Genomic DNA, 20,534 nt, shown 5'->3' with positions numbered 1-20,534 from the left:
ATGTAAGGCTGTCCCCAGCCTGACAGGAGTGTCCTAACTTATCTGGACCGCCTTCGACGATTGACAGGAGATGACCCAGGCTGTTAAGGCCACTGATATTATGGTATTATTCTTCCGAAGACAGTCATCGCGAACCGCATGTGGCCGCCATGAACAGCAGAGGAATGCGATCACTTGAAGAATACCGACACAAAGCGAGACCTTGCCCGCTCTTAGAGAAACATGCACGATATACCGATCGTGTCACCACCAAACATATTAAATGGGGTCCGTGTCGGCGGAGAAGGGGTTTTGCTAATGTGGCGGGTCGATAGACTGTCACAGGAGGCAAGTGGAAGGATAGCTTTTCGAGCCCATCTTGTAAAATAATTGGAAGGGCCGCTTCTCAGTATGAACTGCTCGTCTCATATCTGTTGAGGGCCATATCACATCATCACATCACCCCTGTCGTTCTTCACTGCCGCAAGCCCGCCAATATTCAGTGTCCTGTGTGAGTGCAAGACATAGTTTACTCATATGTAACTGAGATCAATCAAAATATTTAATCTCCTCTGTTGGAACCAGTTTGTCTTTCACGTTGATGGCGGAACTGTGTCAGGGGCATCAAATGCGCGGCCGGGTTAGGGTCAGGGCGCCCCACCTGAGAATCTTGGTGGACATTCGACGCGTCTTCAATCGCGTTTCAATTAAACTCTCCGTTGTTGACGCACTCCTTTCAACTCATCCCACTCAAGACACCAGAAAGGATATCCATCTCATCCTTCTTTGATTGAATCTACAAAATGGGGACATCGCAACCAATTCTTGACATTGGCTCTGCCTCTTCGCCAAAGAGAACGACGGCCCACCTTCTCCCTTGCAAAATCCATCATACCGGGCCAGTCGAACCAACACAGTCCTTCTGGGACCCACAAACATCAACATCATCGACAGGTATGCCCTCTAGCATTTTCCAGGTCTTATTTATCCATGACTAACATTCTCTGTAGGCATCAAAGAAGCCTACTTCCGCGGCCGCAAGCTAAGAGGCAAGCCCGTCGCATTGCCAGAAGGATACAAAGGTGTTGTTGCCATCTCATCATTACCAGATCAGAACGGAAAGGCAGATGTGATAGATCTCGAGAAAGATAGCCATGGGAAACTGGAGGTGCAAGCTGAGTTTGACGAGGTAGTGGTCTGGGGTCATGAAAGCTTAGCTGACGCAGCCGCGGATGGGTATGTAAGGAGTCTGGAGGAGTGGGTGGGTGTCGCCGCGGCGATTCATTCTCTTGATAATGGGGATAGTAAGTAGTGGGACGATTTGAAGGAAGGTTGTCTGAACATTAGGGAAACAAAAGTCGCGAGCGTTTCAAGAGCTGGGCTCAGCATAAATCATCAGCAAAAAGGCTAGAGATTGATACAGAGAAGTTGCACACATCCCTACAACTTGGGTGACCTCGCCCCTTCTTCCTCTCGGTCTACCAGGATGACCAATTTGCCAAACTGCTTGCCACCCTTGAGATCCTCAAACAGCCCATCGATGCCCTGGATGTTCTCCAACCCACCGCTCACAACCCGGCTGACAACCGGCTTGATTTTGTTCTCGTCCACAAACTTGACCATCTCCCCAAACTCAGCCCTGCTGCCCATGCTCGTGCCTCTCAACTCAATATTTTTTAACACGGCATTCATGTTCCACTCCATCTTCGGTCCCACTGTCATCCCATACACCACAATCTTGCCTCCCTGCTTTAGCATCTTGATTCCTTTGGCAACAATATCTCCTCCCGACCCGTCGACAATGACATCGATAAACGGCCTTGTCTTGGGCAGCTGCTTCAGCAGTGTCTTTTCCCAGGTCGCCTCAGTATACAACACCCCACCCTTGGCGCCCATTTCCAACGCCTTGTTGATCTTTTCCTGCGACGACGAAGTAACATAAACATTGCACCCCTTCTTCTCCGCAAACTGCAAAGCCGCGAGCGCGACACCTCCGCCAATCCCCGTGACTAACACATTCTGACCTCTTTCGGCCTCCCCCTTTGTGATCAGCGCTCTCCACGCCGTCAGCCCAGCCAAAGGCAGCGCAGCCCCTTCCGCGGATGTCAAGTGGCCCGGAGCAGGAAATACCTCCTCCTCGGGCACCACGATGAAGCTTTGAGCCGTTCCTTGATCAGAATAACGAGCCGACCCGCCGATTACACTCCATTCCTTTTCCTCCCTGTTGGTTTCCGTCGTAGGAATGGGTTCCGGGCCGTCAGGGGATGAAATCCAGCCACGCGAGGGTGTGACCAAGACGGGCTTGTTGTACAACGGTGATGAGCTTGGTGAAACCACAGTTCCATAACCATCGGCTAGCAAAGGGGCAGAAAAGGAGATGCCGGGGTAGAGGTGCTGGCGGATGAAGAGGTCGCGGTGGTTGAGAGCGCTGGCCTGCACTTTGACGAGCACCTGGCCCGGTCCGGGCGTGGGAACAGGTGATGTGTTGAGGTGAAGGCTTCAAGCTTATTAATACTTGGTGAGAGAGTTGCATGGGAACGCCAAAACTCACGGATAATAGACCTTGCCCGGCTTTGCACCTTCGATAGGCTTGATGGTGAGGCTCTGATTTTGAGGCATGGTGAATGTGATGAATCACCTTAAATCGAGATATCAATTAATGTACATAAATGCAGTCAGTAGTAACGAAAGGGGTCAACCTTGATGAGCCACTGGGTGTCGTCCCTTTAAGAAATCGAATCCCGGCGCTAAGGGGTTCGGGCCCGGATCCGCCTTCCCCACGTTCCCCCGCACCAACGGATATGGAAACCGATGACGCCAGAGCCTCGGTTCCTTCTCCAAACTCGCCAACCAAAAGATGATCGCTGTCCTCAAAGCAAAAAAAAGTCACAAAAGCAGAAGATTTGCGCCAACTCAGTCAGCATCAGGCCCTGCTTTGGGTATCATGGGCTCTGGATTCGAACATCCAGATTGACAGGTATCCATTACAACTCCCTTTCCCTCCGCCACTCAACCTCAATCGCGCGATGTCTTTCTCTTCTTGGATTTGGAAGCACTTTCCTCCGGCGGCACATACTCCTTCTCGCGTTCTCGCTTCTTTTCCTCCTTCTTCTGCTTCGACTTCTCCGCGCGCTCTTGCTCGGCCACCCGTTGCTTCGCCTCCTTGCCCAAAAAGTACTCGCCACTCTCGATCTGCAGGTCGACCTTGCTCTTCTCGGGTGCAGGGGGGAATGGCGTGTATGTTTTCTTGGACTTGTCCGTGACGACATGTGGCTTGTGTCTCTTGGACAATGTGCGCTTCTTGAAGTTTGGTAGGTACCGGCTCCAGTCTTCCTGTGCCAGGGCGGGATCCTTGGCCAGCTCTCTCTTGATCCTAGACACCGTCAGTGAATTTATTCAGTGTGTGGGCGAAGAGGACCAGCTTACATTAGTTCCTTGATCAGGTAAATAGGATGCACATTTTGCATGGTATCCTCCACGACCCTTCTTACTTCCTTGAGCCCTTTGAATGGACCCATCACTGATACTGTGTTACCATGGACCAAGATATAGGTCTGGGTAAGAAGTTCTAGCGCTTTCAATGCTGTAACGTGTGTCAGCTGTGGGCTGCCGTAGGAGGTGAAAAAAACCGTGCACAAAACGTACTGGTGCCATTCTGTCCCAGAATACGTTGCCGCCTCTTGACAAACCGCTCCTTATTCCGTACCATGCTGCGAATTTTGATGATATCGCACGCCATTCCGTCCTCCAAAATCTTGATTGCCTGGGGTGCTGGAACCGACCGCGCCAAAAGTTTGATCAAGTCTCTCGCGTTAAGAATAGCGGCAGGGTCGTATGTCTAGATGTGATTGGTCAGTGTCTGGTATAATAGTAAAATTGATTGAAGACGTGGTTGCTCACCTTTCGGGTCGTCTTGACAGTCATGGAACCCTCAATAAGATCCAGAACTGCATCAATGCCGTATTTCTCCAGGGACTTGGTGACGAGCGGCCAAGAATCCTTCAGATAGCGCTCACGGTACTTGGGAAATAGTGTCATGAATGAAGATTCCTCCAGGAATGCACCAGACGAATCCTCCTTGGTGAACGGGTCGACCTTCCATTTGTCAACGTCGTCGGTATCCCATGGCTTCTCCTTCTTGTGTGTCGATGGCATATTGTCGCAAAGAAATTCGGCGAATCCTTTTAATTCAAGGCAGACGTGGTGGAGTACTGATTTGTGGTGGTAACAATTACTGCCAATGTCAAAGAACGTGCCGTGCTGCGACTCGAGATTTGCGGTTTGTTGATGTTGGAAATATCCTGGCTTGTCTTTTCTTCGATGGAAATTTTTGGAGCACAGTACCTTGCAGGCCAGAAAGTGGGGCACACATGTCAAAGCTCGACCAGCTGACGGCTTGTCCTGCCACTTGGCGGCCGGCTTTTGACTGGCCATGAACTGTCTTGATCAATCATTGAATTCAGCTGAGGAACCATAACGCTTGCGGTTCTTCATGCGCCAAGTATGGTGTTTTTGACGTGTTATAATGGATACTGGCACACAGTACAAACCACCATGGACATTGGGGTCGCTGGTTGCTTCTTATCGCCAAGCTCCTATCTCGTATCTTATCTGCTAAACTTGGTCTCACCTTGCTTCCAGGGTCTGCCATGTAGACAAGCGAAGGAAGGATCGGGAGAAAAGCGTCACCTTAGTATTTTGTATAGACTTATAGATGGGATCTTGTTTTGCGCTCATAAGGGGGATTGAGAGCATAGACATGATCACAAGTGTTATTTGGATATCCCTTCAGATGTGACTCCCAAATACTATTTGATCACTACCTACAGTGTAGGTTATTTCGAGGCTCTGCTGGACGATAAGCTGCAAAGCAAGCCAATCAGCGTGCCAAGCGTCCAAATATAGCGGTCGGTCCCTAGCCACTCAAAAAGATTTGGATTAGCGCTACTGTGTAATTCCGTGTCGTAACACAGGAACCTACAAGTCGAGGCTCGATCGTCCTGCACTGGAAAAGGGGATTTGTTTCTTGTCTTGTTCGTTTTGTTTATTCCCCGTGTCGGCTTTTTCCCTCGTTTGCCTTGCGCAAAAAAAGACTGATTAGTATTGTAATATCTTAGATCGAGAGAGAACGAGGAAATCTCCAGTCTTTGTCCGCTTTTGCCGCCTACCGCTTCCCTTTGCAATTGTTGGCACCCGTCGCGCGTGTTTGGCGAATTCACCACTGCCTCTCACGCCCCCCATCGCGCATGCTCCGATCCATTGCACTGCCCTTAGCACGACTGCCGACCGAATCGCTGTGCGGCACCGCTTCTTTTCCCGGCTCCCCCGACCGCCCGGCCCCGGGAAACCTGTCTCCTTCCGCAGTCTTCCGTCGACGCCCCGCCAAGTTTCTTTCGCGACCGCGACCTTTCAACGGCGCACAGTGTTTCTCACGACCTCAATCAAACTGGCGCAATTACAGCCTCCCCATCTCTCCCCTTTGCACCCGGAGCCAACGCCACCCCCGGATATCAATCAGCAAATCCCCTTCCATCCTGACTGGAAGATGGACGAAAGCGCGGTCACCGAAGGCCTGTCATCGGGGCCACCACTGCCCTCAGCTCCTGAGCCCGAGGCGCGGCCTACTTCTCCGAGCCTGGCAGCGACGCACCCGGATACGCCTAGTACAGCCTCTGGCAGTACGCCCTTGAACCCGCTCCCGGGTATCTCTACATTCGCCCCTGGTACGGGCACCCCTCAGATACAGCAGCCTAGGTCAGTGTTATTTTTCTTTGTGGCGCATGGAGCTGCTGGAGACGCGCATTCGAACTGTATTCGTTGCAGGCTATTGTGACTCCGGTTCATCCATTCCGTAGCTGTCACTGCTTGCTTCCTTGTTTATGGAACTAACTTGACTAATGCGTTTGCTTCGCTCAGGCCTGTTGCGATCGCGCCTGCGATGCCTCCTAGAACGTCGCCTGCGAGCACCCATCCTGGCCCGGGTGGTAACTTGGTACGTTCAGATTCACACTTTGTTTGCTCGTCAATTCCACCCATGTCGCATAGACGATCTCGACAATCCATCACCGAGGCCCGATTGTAGTGCTTGCAGAGGGGTTTGCGAATCAATCCAAGGACGCACGGGTAGAGGGAGAGTCGGACGGAACCCATGTCCATTGTTGGCCGCCCTTTTCCCCTCCAATTGGCTCTTCACGATGTCATCAGGGTGAAAAAATCTGGTGGGGTTGCGCTTATCTAAGCCCCCAACCCACACTGGCTCCCGCGCTGTCTGCAGATCGATCAGTCGCCCAAAAAGCGATTGTGTTATCACTGGTGCCCCACACTTGGGATCCGTTCAAAAATTTCCTTATCATCTTCTTATCATCCCTCCTCCACCTCCCATATCTATCCCTCCCTCGCATTTATCAAGGCACCTTATCGTCACGATCTAATCGCTCTGCCCCTTTCTTTCGTCAAATCGCCTTGGAGCGCACCGCCATCATGGCAACCATGGCTAACCATGACCGTGAATCAACACAGCCCACATGCCAGAACTGCGGTACCTCGACCACGCCGCTATGGAGACGCGACGAGCACGGCGCCGTCCTCTGCAATGCCTGCGGTCTCTTCCTCAAACTGCATGGCCGACCTCGGCCTAGCTCCCTCAAGACCGACGTTATCAAGAGCCGCAATCGCGTCAAGACTATGCGCCCTGATCTTGCAAAGCAGAAAAAGGTACGCAATTGAAGCGCAGGAGGTGTCCAACCACCGAATCACTAACCGCATCCCCGCCCAGGCGCAACAAAACCAAGCTCTCCCCGCTGGCGCCGACGTGAACGGCGCTGACCTTGCCAATGGGAATGGCGCTCGCAGACCGTCGCAAAAATCGACCAATGGCCACATGGACGACACAAACTCCCCTATTTCACGCACCGGAACACCGAACATGTACAACCCGCACATGGCGCCGATGTACGGAAATCAAGATGAACAGTTTCAGGCGCAACAGCTGTCCGGGTTTCAAGTCGCCAGCGGGCCTGGTGGCCATGCTTCACCCCTGAATGGCGAGCGCACAGATATGCCTCAGGGACATGACGAGAATTCGCAGCTGAGGACCCGTGTGAGCGAACTCGAGGTCATTCAAGAATTGTACCGTGGACGAATCCAACAACTCGAACAAGAACAGCAACAGCTGCAAGCGCAAGCCCGACAGCAGCCAGAGAATGGCGGCTCTGATTCGGATGCCCAGCTCCGCGCACAAATGGATGCTCTGACAGATGCCCTCAACCAGGCTCGAAGCCAGAACGAAACCTTGACCGCCCAACTCGAGGTCGCGACTGTTCAAGCCGAAACCCTCAATGCTGCGCATGCACAGTTGCAAAACGAGCTGGAGGAAAGCCACCGCAGGGAAAACATGCTTAAGCGGCGCCTAGATGAACTCGAAGTTGAGCTCAAGGAAGCCAGGGATTCCCGGGATCACACATTCGAGGACGGCCGAGCTGCCAAGAAGCCAAGGGTAGAGGAACCAGAGCAACCGATTGTCTTTGAACAACAGCAGGATCATCAGCAGGAAGAAACTCTTCCCCAACCCGTTTCCATTCAAATCGTTCCCATTCCCGAACCGGTTGTCAACCCCGCGGCGGAGACTGCCCTTGAGACAGCCAACGAGACGTTACCAGAAACAATGGAGGAGGATACAAAGATCGAAGTGACCGCGCCATAGCAAAACGTCTGGCCCACGGGCTCTGCTCGGCTTGATTTTTATTAGCTCTCCGGCTTGGTTTAGATGGGTTCGAGGGATGGCATAAACGTACAGCTTTAGGCCCTGGGTTCCGTCCTTGTTATTCCCGATCTTGGCGTCAGTCTCCTCTTCTTGCTTCTCTTGGTTCTGTGATCCTTTTCGAGATAAAAAGTACTAGCGACACGTGGGGAAACGGGAAATGCACCGGGCTGGCTTTTTTTCTAATGGGTAGCCGGCAACCCGGATGGACGAAACGGGGCACGGGAAGGATTTTGTTATTTGGTTTTGTTTGTGATTCAAAGCGAAGCGACCTTTTTGTTTTCTCTGCTGGGTTGGGTGGTTTGCGTGGTTGGCAACCATGAAGCACGAACTGTGTCGGGTGATTATGTCTCTTAATATACCTCTTCTCTCGTCATTTGTTTCCTTCATTTTCATGAGTTTAGGGGGCAGTAGTAGTGTGTCGGGTTGGTCAAAAAGTAGGAGGCCAGAAGAAAAAAGGATTCGCGATGTCCTGATCTACTCGCGATTTACTCTCTGGCTTTTTAACTTCTGGCTCGGTTGAGTGCTGGTGGCAATCAAACGGTGGATCGTGGCTTTGTGGGAATAAAAACTGGTGTGGCTCAGTGCGTGCGTGTGTGTGTATGTGTGTGCACACGCGCTTTGACTGGTGAGAACTCCTATGGAGCAATTAGTTGGGATGGACAGTACAATCAGGTATATACATTATGCAGGTGTTGGTGGTCTCGGCGAGATGGGCACATAAAACGGGACTGTTTCTGTCATTATCATTTTACTTGGTACGATATCCAATAGAGCCTTCATTCCGCTATCACACTGCGTCCTTGACATGGTCTCCAGTTTACATTGGAATGCCCTTCGTCTTGTTTACTCACAACTCAAGGGTTCAAAAACTGCTCAACCATAACATCACAAACCTCCCCCATTGTGGGCCATCTCCCACGTTTCAGCAAGTCCCCCAAGACCACAGCCCCCATCCTGGTTGAGTTCACCGCCACCCCCTCGGTCAAGTATGTCTGCTCTGGTCCAGAGAGCTCCCTCTTCTCCGCTTCCATCCATTTCCTTTCTGCCTCCTTCCTCGCAGCGTCCAGCACCGCCTCCTCGTCCTCCTTTTCCCACAAATTACACTTTGTGCATTCTTTGCATTTTGTCCCATCACCCTGTGGCCGGAAATGCTGACAAAAATGTTGGTAGCCGACATCCTGCGTCGACGCGCCGTTCCCAATGTCCTTGCGGCAGACGTAGCACATCTTGTACCCGCACGGGCAGGTCAGCTTGTTGCAGCCCGAGGTCTTGACAAACCCAGTGTTGCATTTGGGACAGACCCGTTTGATGGCCAAGCTCATTGCCTGCTCCACCTGCGTTCGGAGAGCGACAAGGCTGGACTCATTGCATACATGAACATCTTTCCACGCCTTGTTGCACAGCAGACAGGAGGCGCGGCCGCAGAGAGGGTTCTGGCACGTAAAGCGGAGACCGCGACGGCGGCGGCGTTGGCGTTGACAAGCAGCGCGGAGCTCAGCCATGACGCTGGTGCCGAAGGTTTGGTGGGAGATGAAGAGCAGGAATATGATAAAAGCCACCAGCAGAGCCAGCGGGGCCAGGAAGGGGACGGTGAAGAGGCATGCGACGACAAGGATGATATTCCAGATATTGACAGAACGGGGCCTGAGCTGAGTTTGAGTCTCAGGGTGGTAAATATCGTCTACCTCGGCGTAGGAGCAAAAGGGGCAGTGGATTATCGGCAGACCGGTCGCAGCCAGAGAATTATCGGCGAGTCGCTGGTCAAGTTTGTGAAGCTTCTCAGGGCCGGTCTTATCTTCCATCAGCGCCCGGTGTAAGTGATGTGATGGAATGCATCCGGCACACTCTGTTGATTCGGCGGCTGGGCACCGGAGGGTTCCTGTGTTTGGGTCAATGCTGCGCTGCCAACCTTGGCCAAAGATGGCTTCTGTGAGTGTGTGCTGTACACAACGAAAGCAGATCATGTGCCCGTTTGCACTACAAGAAGTGAACTCCTCGAAGACAGACTCGGTATAGCAGCAAACGCACTCCAGCAGATTGTCAGTCTCCTCAGCTTCGGCGTTGTTCATGGCTACAGCCATCTCGTGATCCTTCGCTTCGCGTTCAGCTCGCTGCTTCGTTTTCAGTGGCACAATAAGGGCATCATACAGCTCCCTGTCGAGCTCAGCGCTTCCGGTAGCCTTGATAGTCGGGACGATAGACCCTTGGCCAGTTGATTTATAGATGATCAGGGGGTGTTGGGCCGCCACAGCAGCCGAGATAACTTTGCGTCCCCGGAATAAGGAAGAGATAGTGAAGCGCCACGACTTGGATGCCAACCCCACGAGAGTCTCTCGGGCTTCTAGATAGGAGTAGTTATGCTCAGCCAGGACGGCTTTGATGGTTGATCGCTGCAAGCCTTTGAATTCTTGCAGGCCCAGATTCTCCACGGCAGCTCTGTACTCATGGCTTCTAAAGACTTCGGTCGGTGGCACGCGCTCAAACCCTCGATTGATATCTGCGGCATTCTGGCCGGGCCTTTGCTGGTGTTCTTTGGCAGACATGCCGCCTAGTCCGTCCTTGTCAATCCTCCAGCGACCTTTCACCCAGACGGCACGATTCTTGAGCAAAGCGTCGGCAGCGAGAGCAAGCCTAGATTCTCCGTCAAAGTTGGTCAACAGTTCTCGGAATACTTCGATTTGGATGTCGGGGAAGACGGCTGCCAGTGCGTCGAGACAGGCATTCAGCTCTCGCAGGTCGGGTGCTGTCTCGCCAAGGGGCCTCAGATGTTCCTCTTCTGCGATATACTCTGGAAGAGCATGACTGACAGCATCCTTTGGAGTTCTAGCTGCCGGTGTCATCTCGAGGGGAGTGTTTGCGGCCGGGACTTTATTGCTCTTTCGCGCGCCGCGATGGGCTGTCGAGGAGCCCATCAGGTCTGGAAAGCCCATTCGGACGGCTGTGGCGTGGCACAAGGCTGGAATAGCAATACCATGCTGGGTTTGTGGGCAAAAAGGCTTATGTTTTTTGAGCGGGGCGTCTTGGTCCCTCGTTGCTGATGGGTCATTTCGACATTTCAAGCTTGAGGCTGTGTAATAATATCGCGGGGTAGGTGCCTGTCTTGCAGAAGGGTTGACTGGACTCCCTTGAAATCGACAGTTGGCTATGCAGGCAGGAAGCCCGGAGATGCCCCAGCACTTTTAGTTGAGCTGATGGAGGTGGTGTGTGAAGTGGGCTGGAGAGGCCACAACTGCCTTCAAACACCAAAGAGGAGACGCAAAAAGCGGGCGTGTGATCCGTGCCCAGACCCCGCCACGGAGCCGCGAGTGGGGGTGCCTGGCAGCCCGCCTCACCGCCGGGCGGGTTGGGGATTCGGTGTGACATGCAGCAGCTTTCACCTTTAGATGAAGAATACCTCGTTATGTATTCTCCGCGGTCCAAATAGGCCCATCGCTCCAGGGGCCGTGAGCAGGCAGTACACCAGGTCTGTAAGCTGGAGATGGTACCCGACTGATACTAAAACAGTCTAACACCCTGATACGGACGCAAGTTCTGAATGAGGCTGCATCGCCTTGGGACATCTCATGCAATCAACACACTTTTCGGACTAAAACCACCAACCGGGTCTTGTCTAGTGTTCCGACGGCACACAAGAAATAATAGAAACCTTGACCTGACTGGACCTTGATTGAGATCCCTCCACTTCACACCCGTGGGTGGAAAGGTGAGAGAACAGCGGCATCTTCGGTGTGCGTGGACACAAGCGTCGAGCCAGAGGTGAGACATCGAGACGGCCCAAGGAGCGGGACTGTCACTGTGGAACGTCCTCTGCTGTCGATGTCCGCCTTTTTGTTTCAAGATTCCTAACTTTATTAGCGGCAAAGTGCGGTCTGTCTGGCGGTTTTCTTCATCAATCATACTTTAAACGCAAAAGAGGGGCAAGTGGCTACATGTAACGCATCATGATCAGGTTACTGTTGATGGATACATATGACCAAGGCATGCTTTCGTCAGCACCAGTGGATTGGATAGGTTGCTGGACTCATGCCCCGTGTTCTCAGGGCTCACGAGCCATTGAAAGAGGAAGAGGTACAGTAAGGTAGGTAGGTGTCCATCCCGCCATTCCGGCCTTGTGCAACAAACGGCAGGAGAGACATCACTACTGCTCCGTTCGTTAGAGACAGCAACTCCACCACAACACCAAGACTTCTGATAAGATCGGGAACTTGATAAGTTTGGAAAGTGCGGAAGTCGATGAGATCGGGAATGGCGTGGCATTAGTTGGTGATGCTTGCTCACCACGCACATCGGCGACCTTTCACGTGGTGTCAGCGTCTCCGTTTAGGTGACGGAAGGCGCATTCCATGACTTTTCCATCACACCTCCATTTCGGTCACACTGAGGCAGAGGCTGCACACCGCCAGCCATCCATCCATGGGCCTGCACCAGGCCGCTAATGCAACTGTGGATGCAATTGGTCCCCTGTCGCTGTCGGAAGCCCAGGCTGGCGAATCCAACTGTCGTGTGCGTCGTGGTCGCCCTTGTCTGTCTTAAGCTCACCGACTTCTTGCCCAAAAGTTTCGGTGTCAAAGCCCGTCGAATTTTTCCTTCCTCGCGTGCCCAAGAGACGGCATTCCATGGAAACTGCAACACCAGCAACCGAGCAGCATGTGCTAGTGCAAGGGGCAGGGAACGGTTTGGCTCCATTTCTGCTTTTTACCCCTGGGTCGCCATCTTTTGGGCCCTGCATCTGGATGTGAAGGTTGTTGTGTCGGTGTCAGCCCGCCAGATCGGTTCTGCTTGGCGGTATAAAGATCAAAAGTCCGCCTTTTCCCTTCTCGCCCGCCACTTTTGCCATTCGCCATAACCTCACCCACGTTGAATTACGGTTGGCTTATATTCCTGATATCTATCTGTTCTTCTCCTACTTCCATCACCTTCATCTACATCATATGGGACCTACTGGTGCTTGCCGATCTCGTCCTCCCATGCTCCTTTCACCTCCAGCATGGACCTCCTCCCCGTCGAGCTGGTGCGAATCGTCTACCAATACTGCGACCTGCCTACCGTAACGGCCCTCCGCCTGGCATCACGAAAATTTGCCGATATAGGATACGACTACCTCCTCCTAGACCACTTTGCAGTAGTAGAATGGAGAGATGATGTTCAAAGGCTACAGTCGATTGCTCGCCATGACCGTCTTCTTGGCAAGCCCCGGTCACTGGTCTTCCATTTGGCAAAAGTAGATGTGGGACGGGCCCAAGAAACCACCTCTCTGCATCAGTGGCTGAGGTGCCGCGAGGGTCATGACTTCATTCAGGAGGGCTGGTCTCGCTATCACAAGCTCGAAGAGCGTGCCACCCTGGTGGCTCCGTTACACACTCGCCAGTCTGTGCTCGAGGCCACTTTGAAGCGGCTACCTAACCTGGAGGTCGTTGATATCAACTTCACCAAGAACCCGTACGGCATTGACTTGTTTGATCAGGTCTTTCCGTATCACCACTGTCGCAAACAAGACCGACTTCGCGCCTCGAAGGACCTTGATGCCATCCTTTCCGCTCTCCCTCACGCTCGTCTTCAGTCTCTGAGTATCGATCAAGTACCCCTGGAGCTCTTTCGTCATCCAGATGCTCGGCAGCGATGGTTTGACTGTGCCCAGACGTTTGCAGGCCTCTCCCGGCTGGACCTGGTGCTTGATATTCCCCGTCAGATGGGCCCTGCCTCGCGGTCCAGAGCGATCAACGGGTTGGGACGGGTCCTTCAGTCCGCCAACAATGTCACACACCTGCGTCTAGCTTTCCACACATATCATGCGCCGGCCGAGAAGTTTGAGCTCTCTTTCAGGGCTCTGTTTGCCGGTGACTTCACTTACAAAAGGCTCACGGATCTGAAGCTCGAGGGCATCTCATGCTCTGAGGAGGATCTCAAGTCCTTCCTACTCCGCCACTCCCCCACACTCGAGAGACTCCGACTTGGCGGTCGTGGCCTCGCTAAGCCACTTGAGCTCAGTATCGGAGGCATACACCTACACAACGGACGGTGGCGCTCGTTATTCACCGGGCTAAAGGAGAAGCTCACTGCGCTTCAGCGATTTCACCTGGAAGGCGATATTGAGAGCGGTGATGCTTATACGCGCACCAGGGAGGTTTGGGATTTTCTACCCGTGGTCAGCGACGACTGGAATACGGTACATCAGGAGGATGGATTTGAGGGCTGGTATAAGAAGTCTGCTTCGAGGTGCAAAGAAAACTTTGACTCTCTGGGTCTAGAGCGGTTTTTGATCTCAGGGGGCCCGTGGCCGATGTTCATCAAGTATGGAAACACGTCCGCCTACCCCAGCCCTTACAGTTCTCCGGGTCAATCGGGTTCTTCCAGCCCAGTGGATTCGCCCAGCCCCACGTCTTCGGGCACGTTCAGCTCCTTTGGCTCACCAGCCCCTTCGGTCTGATGCATGGGAGTGACAAGGCAACAGCCCACGACAGCAATCATACGACACGACCTCCACTCAAAAGATGTAAATAATCACATCACACACCTCACGGCCTTTAACGATAATATCTTAGACTACAACGTGTACCTCTTTTTCTTTTCTTGATGTTTTCATCAGCGAACAACATAATACAGCATTAGACGTTGTGGGACTGGCTGGTTCAGGAAGGCAGGCGTTCGTGTATCTTATTTGGGGGACAGGTGTTACGGAACATGGCTACATTTACACAAATATGTCTAGACACAGAGAATGCAAGCAATTGTCATTTGTTTTGGCGTGTTTGGTCAGATTCCACGACGTTGAGAGCACCTACTGGAATCACGTTTGATATTTGGAGACCGGTAAGCATTCCATGCGATTTTGACAGTCTCGAGTCCGCCAACGCCTTTGTTGGCGATAATGTCTGTCTACCTTGATATGGGACACCTTGACTCATTCACCCTGTAACTGGCGACCTGAGCGTATTGGGCAGAGACCAGCACCGCCTCTACGTGTTGCTATTCACTACTCAAGGCATGGAAGTGGTGTAACACTCGAAGCAGCAATAATGGTTGGTCAAACAGTCCGAGGGCAGGCATCCCTCACTGTGCTTGACGAGAAGGTGCACTTCTCTCGAAAAGACTGTGGTGTGTGCCTGACATAGAGTGAGATGACACTCCCACACTTTTCAATGGGACAGAGCGTCATGACTTGCACCAGAGGTTTTGAAGGTGAGTGATAAACCATAGATCGTATCAGAACTTACCGACCCCCACTTTCTCATCTCGTCCCATATGTTGCTTATCGTTTTGTCATCCCAATGTTGTAGTAATAGTTGTGTGCCGTGCCGTCCTAAACTGTTGCGGTTGCATCAGACGCAGCGCCGCAGCACCGTTGTTTGAGTAAGCCATCGTTACATTGTGACATTGGGGGTATTGGAGTTGTTGACAAGATGCTGTCGATCACCCAGCCTACATAGTCATAACCCGCATACCAAGGCTCAAGGCGCCTTTTTAAGGTGGAAAGACAAGCGGGAGACCTGAGAATGCTTCACACTCATCGGCGAATATCCAGGGCTCTACTCGTACGGATTACAGCTCTCTGATGCCTGAACTCTGTTCCTGGAGTCGGGTAGATGCCCCTTTTCTTCTACCTATTGCCCCTGACTAACACCCAATTCGTGACCAGTGTCGCTCCGCAAAATGCACCGAAACCCAACTGATTCAACCCGGCCCCGACCGAAGCATATCAAAAAGCAAACAACGCGAGGGGGCTGAAGTGAGGGCAGCCATATCAAGGCATCCTGGGGTCCGTGCAATCACTCCAGGCAAGGATGTTTCAATGGTTGAACAAACCCAACTGCGCACCGCGCGGGGTCAACGAGACTACCGGCCGAGAGCTGAAGGCACAGACGGCAGACGAAAACGGTCGGCCAGGCAGATCATTCATTCAGTAGCATATGAAGGCGGATGTGGCTGAGGGCTGACTGCACTTGGGACATGCCCTGTGTTTAATTTATTTTGCATTTTCCGCCTGTGTTTCTGTACCTGTGTCCATGTATGTGTATGTGAAACTTTGGTGTCTCGTGGGGAGGGCGAGTGACCATGCTGTTTTCAGTGGAGAGAGGGGCAGAAGCAGGCAACTTTGAGCTCCAACATTCCTGCACAATGAAAAGGGAAAGAAAAAGAAAACAAGTTTTGAGTCAGCAAACTGAAATAATGCCGAATCAAACTTAGCAAGATGCTGATGTTCAAAATCGAACCAACACCTACCGAGCTCAGGAACGAGATGTCGTCTCCGTTGTCCTTGATCCAAAGTGGGGTCAAAACCAGGGACCAAAAGTGGTCAGTGCATCAGCTTAAAAGTTTGGAAAGTGGAGACGGTTCGATGTGGGATCCCGCTTGTCTTGCAGGCCCACACTGAAACTCCACAGTTCGCATCCAAGATCAAGCTCACAGCCTCCGCCACTGCCGCATTCAAGGTATGGGATCCCATATTGCGCATATGTATACGCATCATCCCACAGGAAGGGAACAATATAAAACCATCGCATCAAACTCAGAGGTTCAAGTGCAAAATCGGTCAGATGAAAGGGGTGACAAACGGGACATTGTTGGGCGATGGTGAGGAAAACAAAAAGAACTTTTCAAACCTATTCACAAGTGATATGAAAGGCACAATGCAGGGCTCCGTCCGGGTGAAATGGCGATGTTCCAGCCATGGTCACCCACCCAACCTTATTCACCACTTGGCAGGGACTCCCGTTCTTTGTCCAAGGAATTCCAGAGCACACCTGGCTTCTCACTCGTCGGTGTTCTCAAAAGCTGAAAAGAATGGAGCCATTCCGGGATGCCTTCTTGATATCGTCCCGCCGTCATTTCGCTCCAGATTCAGCAGCTTCAGCACCCGCTTGCTAAGTCGCTTTCAGTTGTCTGGGAAAGTCTTTAGATTCCACTCGCTGACTGCAGCAAACTGCAAGCTCCGGATACAAACCCCTCCATCCGTGCTTTCTTCGCACCATCTTCGCTTTTTTTCTTCTTCTTCATCCTCCTGTGTCTTGCATCGCCCCCTTCTCCATTTCTTCTGCCACCTCAGCTGATACATACATCGACCCTCCTGAATACGGCTGCCTCGACCTTGCGATACTCCTGTCCTCTTCAGCCACGCCCGTGCTCGCTCATGCTCGTCGCCGCCGAATCCGACCCCCCACTTGGTTCCGAACGGTGCAGGGCAAGTCCAAGACATCAAGAGATCGGCATTGGACGCTCCTAAACGACCCAGGGCCCGGCTGACACCCGAACGTGCTCTCAATGGCCGCCGCATCATCAGACCCATCTCAGCCAGACGCAAATTAATGACAATATCTGTATGCTTTTTCACAGTCGAGCGATCCCAGGCACCGCCATCTCGCGATCAAACGCTTCTGCATGAGAATCACAGGCCTGGCAGCAGAGAGTGTCATCGCCATCCGCATTGCAACCCCCATCATCCACTCGTCATCCATTGACTGGCAAACAACCCCAAGAGTTTTTGGGGGCTACGACTCAAGCAGAAGCGCTAGGTCCCAGGCTGCAGCATCCTTGTCCGCCCAGAAACACCCTGGTCCGTGATCTCGCGCCTGGAGCACATCCCAGTCCATGAATCATTGTTAGGACAGTACTTCTCTAGTAGGTCAAGCCTCTCGAGCTGCTTTCTTCCTGAGCATCACACCATTGTCAATGTTCGCTTGGATGGAATCTCCATATTCATGAGGACTGAAGAACATACATGGCAGTCGGATTGTTCCCAAAGCCTCTAGAATACCCTCCCTTCTATGGACGGGAGCATGCCTATGTCCTTGCCTTGCATCATACAACCTTCAAGCCAGGTTCCGCGCTAACAGCCGTCCAAGCCCTGGTTGCACATTCAGGGCCGTCAACTCCTGTGCAGTGCGTCCCTTGTGGTGGTTGCTTTTTTCCAAGCTGCGCTCTCGGTTGGCGTGATCATCGCCCACGTCACTTGTCCACAACAGTCGGGCTGCCGGGACTGGCCCGGAATTGTTTGGTTCGGCACTGGTCGGATCTGGTTGGGTTTTCCAGGTTCTTGCCTGGGTCAGATTGAAAACTCCCACCATCGTCCGCTCGCGAGTCTCCCCCTCCCTCTCCTATTCAGACGAGCTTGGTGAAAGGCCTGGTCGGCGTCGAGCTCGCCACAGTCCACCACCATGCAGCGTGTTTCGTCCTTTTTCCCCTCGTGGGAGCGGCCGAGGCAAGCCAGTATCAGCAGCACCAGGACGACGGCATCGACACCGGTGACGGATGCCCCGGCTTCAACACCGGGGGCTCTTGGGAAAGTTTTTGGATGGGCCGGAAAGATCGCCGTCCCTGCCCATCGTCTCAGCATATCGTCGGCAGCGAGCAAGACACCTACCCGTTTCGATCGCGAGACATACTGGCCGACAACGCTCGACAAGGAATGTGACAAGGCTGCTAGAATACTAAAGTCGTTCTGCTGTGGGTCTACGCCGCATTCCAGATGGATGATTATTCATTTAAGCTGACAGGAAACTAGTCGATGGGTTTCAATTTCCAGAAGCGCAACCAATACGAACCGAATCACCACCTACCGATCCCCCATCGCAATCTGCACAGATATACACTACCAAAAAGATCCCGCCTCGAATAATACAGAATGCCGTTGGTATCGCCATCTTCTCCTGCATGCGATCCGGCCTCTGGATGTCGGGCTCCGGTGGCGCTGGTCTCATCACCGCTCGGAAAGCTGATGGAACATGGTCACCTCCATCTGGAATAATACTCCACACAGCCGAGCTCGGCTTTGTGATCGGTGTCGACATATACGACTGCGTTCTGGTCATCAACAGCGTCCAGACCCTGGAGCTCTTCACCCGCCCAAGACTGATGCTGGGCGACGACGTCAGCCTTGCTGTGGGGCCGTTAACTGCCATGGAGGGCCCGGAACCGGAAATCAAGTGGAAGGAAATTGGTGATACTGTGTTGACGTATGTGAAGGCTAGGGGAAAGCATCAAGCAGTGGCACTTGACGGATCCTTGGTGACAGAACGGACGAACGAAAACGAAAGATTTTACAGCGCCAATGTTTCGGTTTTAGACATCCTTGCTGGCAACATCCCCAAGACTATCCCGGAAATGCGTCCTTTATTTGAGGTCATCAAGGCTGCCGAGGGTCGAACTGATTTTGACAAGCCCCTTTTTGAGTGGCTAGCGCAGCAACCGGCTCCCGGAGATGCGGTCATCGAGATTCCCAGAATGCCCCCGCCGACACCTTCGACCCTCTCCTTCGGCATTCCCGACGCCAATGACCCGGACCCTTTTGGCGTTATAGGCCTTGAAATGGCCGGTATCGAGATCCGCGAAGCTGGTTCCAAGTTGAGACCGACGAGCACACAGTTCGAATACCACCCCAGTCCGACAAGCCCTGTCTTTGCTCGGTTCAGCCGCCAGAGCATGGAGACGTTCGTTTCTAGGAGCAACCGAGGCAGCTGTATGTCGTCGAGGACACAGGCCACCGCCGTGACGGATGCCTACACCCAGACGGACGTGACGAGCCAGGCTGAAACCAGCTTTAGCCGCGCAAATAGCGATGACGGGAAAGACGCGATGTCCGACAAGCTGCCTACTGTTGTTGAACCTGAGGAAGTTGACTACACAAAAGTTGACACAAGCTTCATTGAAAGACTCCGGAAACGCTCCTCGGAGGTACCCCCAGCACAGATTGCAGAGTTCAAAGAGATGGAAGTAATTCAGGAGGTCAAGGAGGAGAAGCTCGTAGAGCAGGCGAGGGAAACGCAGGTTGTGGCTGAGAAGGAGACTCAAACAATTTCTAGGGATGCCAATGCCCCTGCAACTTCGACCGGATCTCTCCCAGAGGCGGATGACGAGCGCGACGAAGATGCCGACGACGAAGATGACGAAGAGGATGAGGAGGAGCCTATCATCTGTGAGGTCGCTACCGCCGCTGCGCAGCCTACACGTTCGTCGATTCGCACTTCGCAAGTCACCCAGGTTATCCAAGCCAAAGGCGCCAATGTAGTAACCATCGCAAAACGAGTTCCGCCTCCTCTTCCCGCCAGGAGTCCGGCTCGCGTGTCTCGCGGTAGCAACACTGAGTACGGTGACGTGTCGTCACTTCGAAGCCCCGTTCGCAACTCATTTCTCTCGATCTCGTCCCGCGCCGAGGATGTTGATACTGCTGGCGATGTTTCTATCGACGAAGCCATCTCAACCAGCGGTCAGGAGCAAAACTTGATCAAAGTCGACTCACGCCCCAACAGCCCTCGCCACCAAAAGAACTCGTCATCGGTCAGCACTGCCATTGCAGTCCAGACCAACTTGGAACAGAGAAAGAGTCATGAAAGCGACCAGGTCCCACCGGTACCGCAGAACATTGAACTGCCCTCGTCGGCGGAAGAGGAGAGTGAAAGAGAACCGCGGACCCCCCTTACGGAAAATGAGTTTCTCAGCGCCACTGAACATCCTCAGGAAGAGACCAAGGCGGCGAATGGCGCGAAAGTCCTAAGAATAATCTCGCCTTCTGGTAGCACAGAAGGAAGCTCGGTCGCTCTTTCTTGAGCGGATGGCGGTACGGCGCTTGATGGCGTTTGTTAGTGTGAAAGGGGACATACGTGGGTGATCATGTTTGTATGTCATAGGACATGCACCTTTCTTCTGTTTAGCCGGCAGGCCTAAGCCGAGGCCGAGACTTGGGGGGAAATGTGCGGAATAGGTAGGGTTGGTGGTTTTTCTTTGCAACGGCTGATACCTTCATGACTGGGCGTTTTACAGGACTTGGGTTGAACTGGGATGGATTTGGGCGAATTCAACG

General features: G+C 52.9%; 7 protein-coding genes across 7 annotated transcripts; 4 read left to right on the top strand and 3 right to left on the bottom strand.

The window, feature by feature from the left end:
- The first annotated feature begins 688 nt into the window (after window positions 1-688).
- Window positions 689-1,423, top strand: QC764_124030 (uncharacterized protein). Its single transcript, XM_062943641.1, has 2 exons — window positions 689-933; window positions 990-1,423. Exons 1-2 carry the CDS (start codon window positions 783-785, stop codon window positions 1,289-1,291), a joined length of 453 nt encoding a protein of 150 aa, XP_062806791.1. The 5' UTR covers window positions 689-782; the 3' UTR covers window positions 1,292-1,423.
- On the bottom strand, window positions 1,420-2,598 carry QC764_124020 (uncharacterized protein; the record flags this gene model as incomplete). The annotated part of the gene is made up of 2 exons (XM_062943640.1): window positions 1,420-2,476; window positions 2,531-2,598. The coding sequence occupies 2 exons, from the start codon at window positions 2,596-2,598 to the stop codon at window positions 1,420-1,422; spliced, it is 1,125 nt and encodes a 374-aa protein (XP_062806790.1).
- Window positions 2,599-2,994: 396 nt separating this feature from the next.
- On the bottom strand, window positions 2,995-4,721 carry KRR1 (ribosomal RNA assembly protein krr1; the record flags this gene model as incomplete). Its single annotated transcript, XM_062943639.1, has 4 exons — window positions 3,880-4,721; window positions 3,625-3,817; window positions 3,406-3,562; window positions 2,995-3,352 (listed from the first exon to the last, which is right to left on the bottom strand). Exons 1-4 carry the CDS (start codon window positions 4,411-4,413, stop codon window positions 2,995-2,997), a joined length of 1,242 nt encoding a protein of 413 aa, XP_062806789.1. The 5' UTR covers window positions 4,414-4,721.
- QC764_124000 (uncharacterized protein) lies at window positions 4,499-7,681 on the top strand (the record flags this gene model as incomplete). Its single annotated transcript, XM_062943638.1, has 4 exons — window positions 4,499-5,733; window positions 5,896-5,971; window positions 6,499-6,693; window positions 6,755-7,681. Exons 1-4 carry the CDS (start codon window positions 5,525-5,527, stop codon window positions 7,679-7,681), a joined length of 1,407 nt encoding a protein of 468 aa, XP_062806788.1. The 5' UTR covers window positions 4,499-5,524.
- A 914-nt stretch (window positions 7,682-8,595) lies between these two features.
- On the bottom strand, window positions 8,596-10,671 carry QC764_123990 (uncharacterized protein; the record flags this gene model as incomplete). Its single annotated transcript, XM_062943637.1, has 1 exon — window positions 8,596-10,671. The coding sequence occupies one exon, from the start codon at window positions 10,669-10,671 to the stop codon at window positions 8,596-8,598; it is 2,076 nt and encodes a 691-aa protein (XP_062806787.1).
- Window positions 10,672-12,728: 2,057 nt separating this feature from the next.
- Window positions 12,729-14,168, top strand: QC764_123980 (uncharacterized protein; the record flags this gene model as incomplete). Its single annotated transcript, XM_062943636.1, has 1 exon — window positions 12,729-14,168. The coding sequence occupies one exon, from the start codon at window positions 12,729-12,731 to the stop codon at window positions 14,166-14,168; it is 1,440 nt and encodes a 479-aa protein (XP_062806786.1).
- Window positions 14,169-16,434: 2,266 nt separating this feature from the next.
- Window positions 16,435-20,281, top strand: QC764_123970 (uncharacterized protein; the record flags this gene model as incomplete). The annotated part of the gene is made up of 3 exons (XM_062943635.1): window positions 16,435-17,356; window positions 17,581-18,181; window positions 18,240-20,281. Exons 2-3 carry the CDS (start codon window positions 17,893-17,895, stop codon window positions 20,279-20,281), a joined length of 2,331 nt encoding a protein of 776 aa, XP_062806785.1. The 5' UTR covers window positions 16,435-17,356; window positions 17,581-17,892.
- Between the last annotated feature and the right edge of the window lie 253 nt (window positions 20,282-20,534).

The sequence above is a fragment of the Podospora pseudoanserina genome, chromosome 1, assembly GCF_035222485.1.
Source record: "Podospora pseudoanserina strain CBS 124.78 chromosome 1, whole genome shotgun sequence".
In the NCBI taxonomy this organism is placed as follows: domain Eukaryota; kingdom Fungi; phylum Ascomycota; class Sordariomycetes; order Sordariales; family Podosporaceae; genus Podospora; species Podospora pseudoanserina.
Note: the sequence above shows the minus strand (reverse complement) of the source record. Positions and strands in the feature narration are given on the sequence as shown.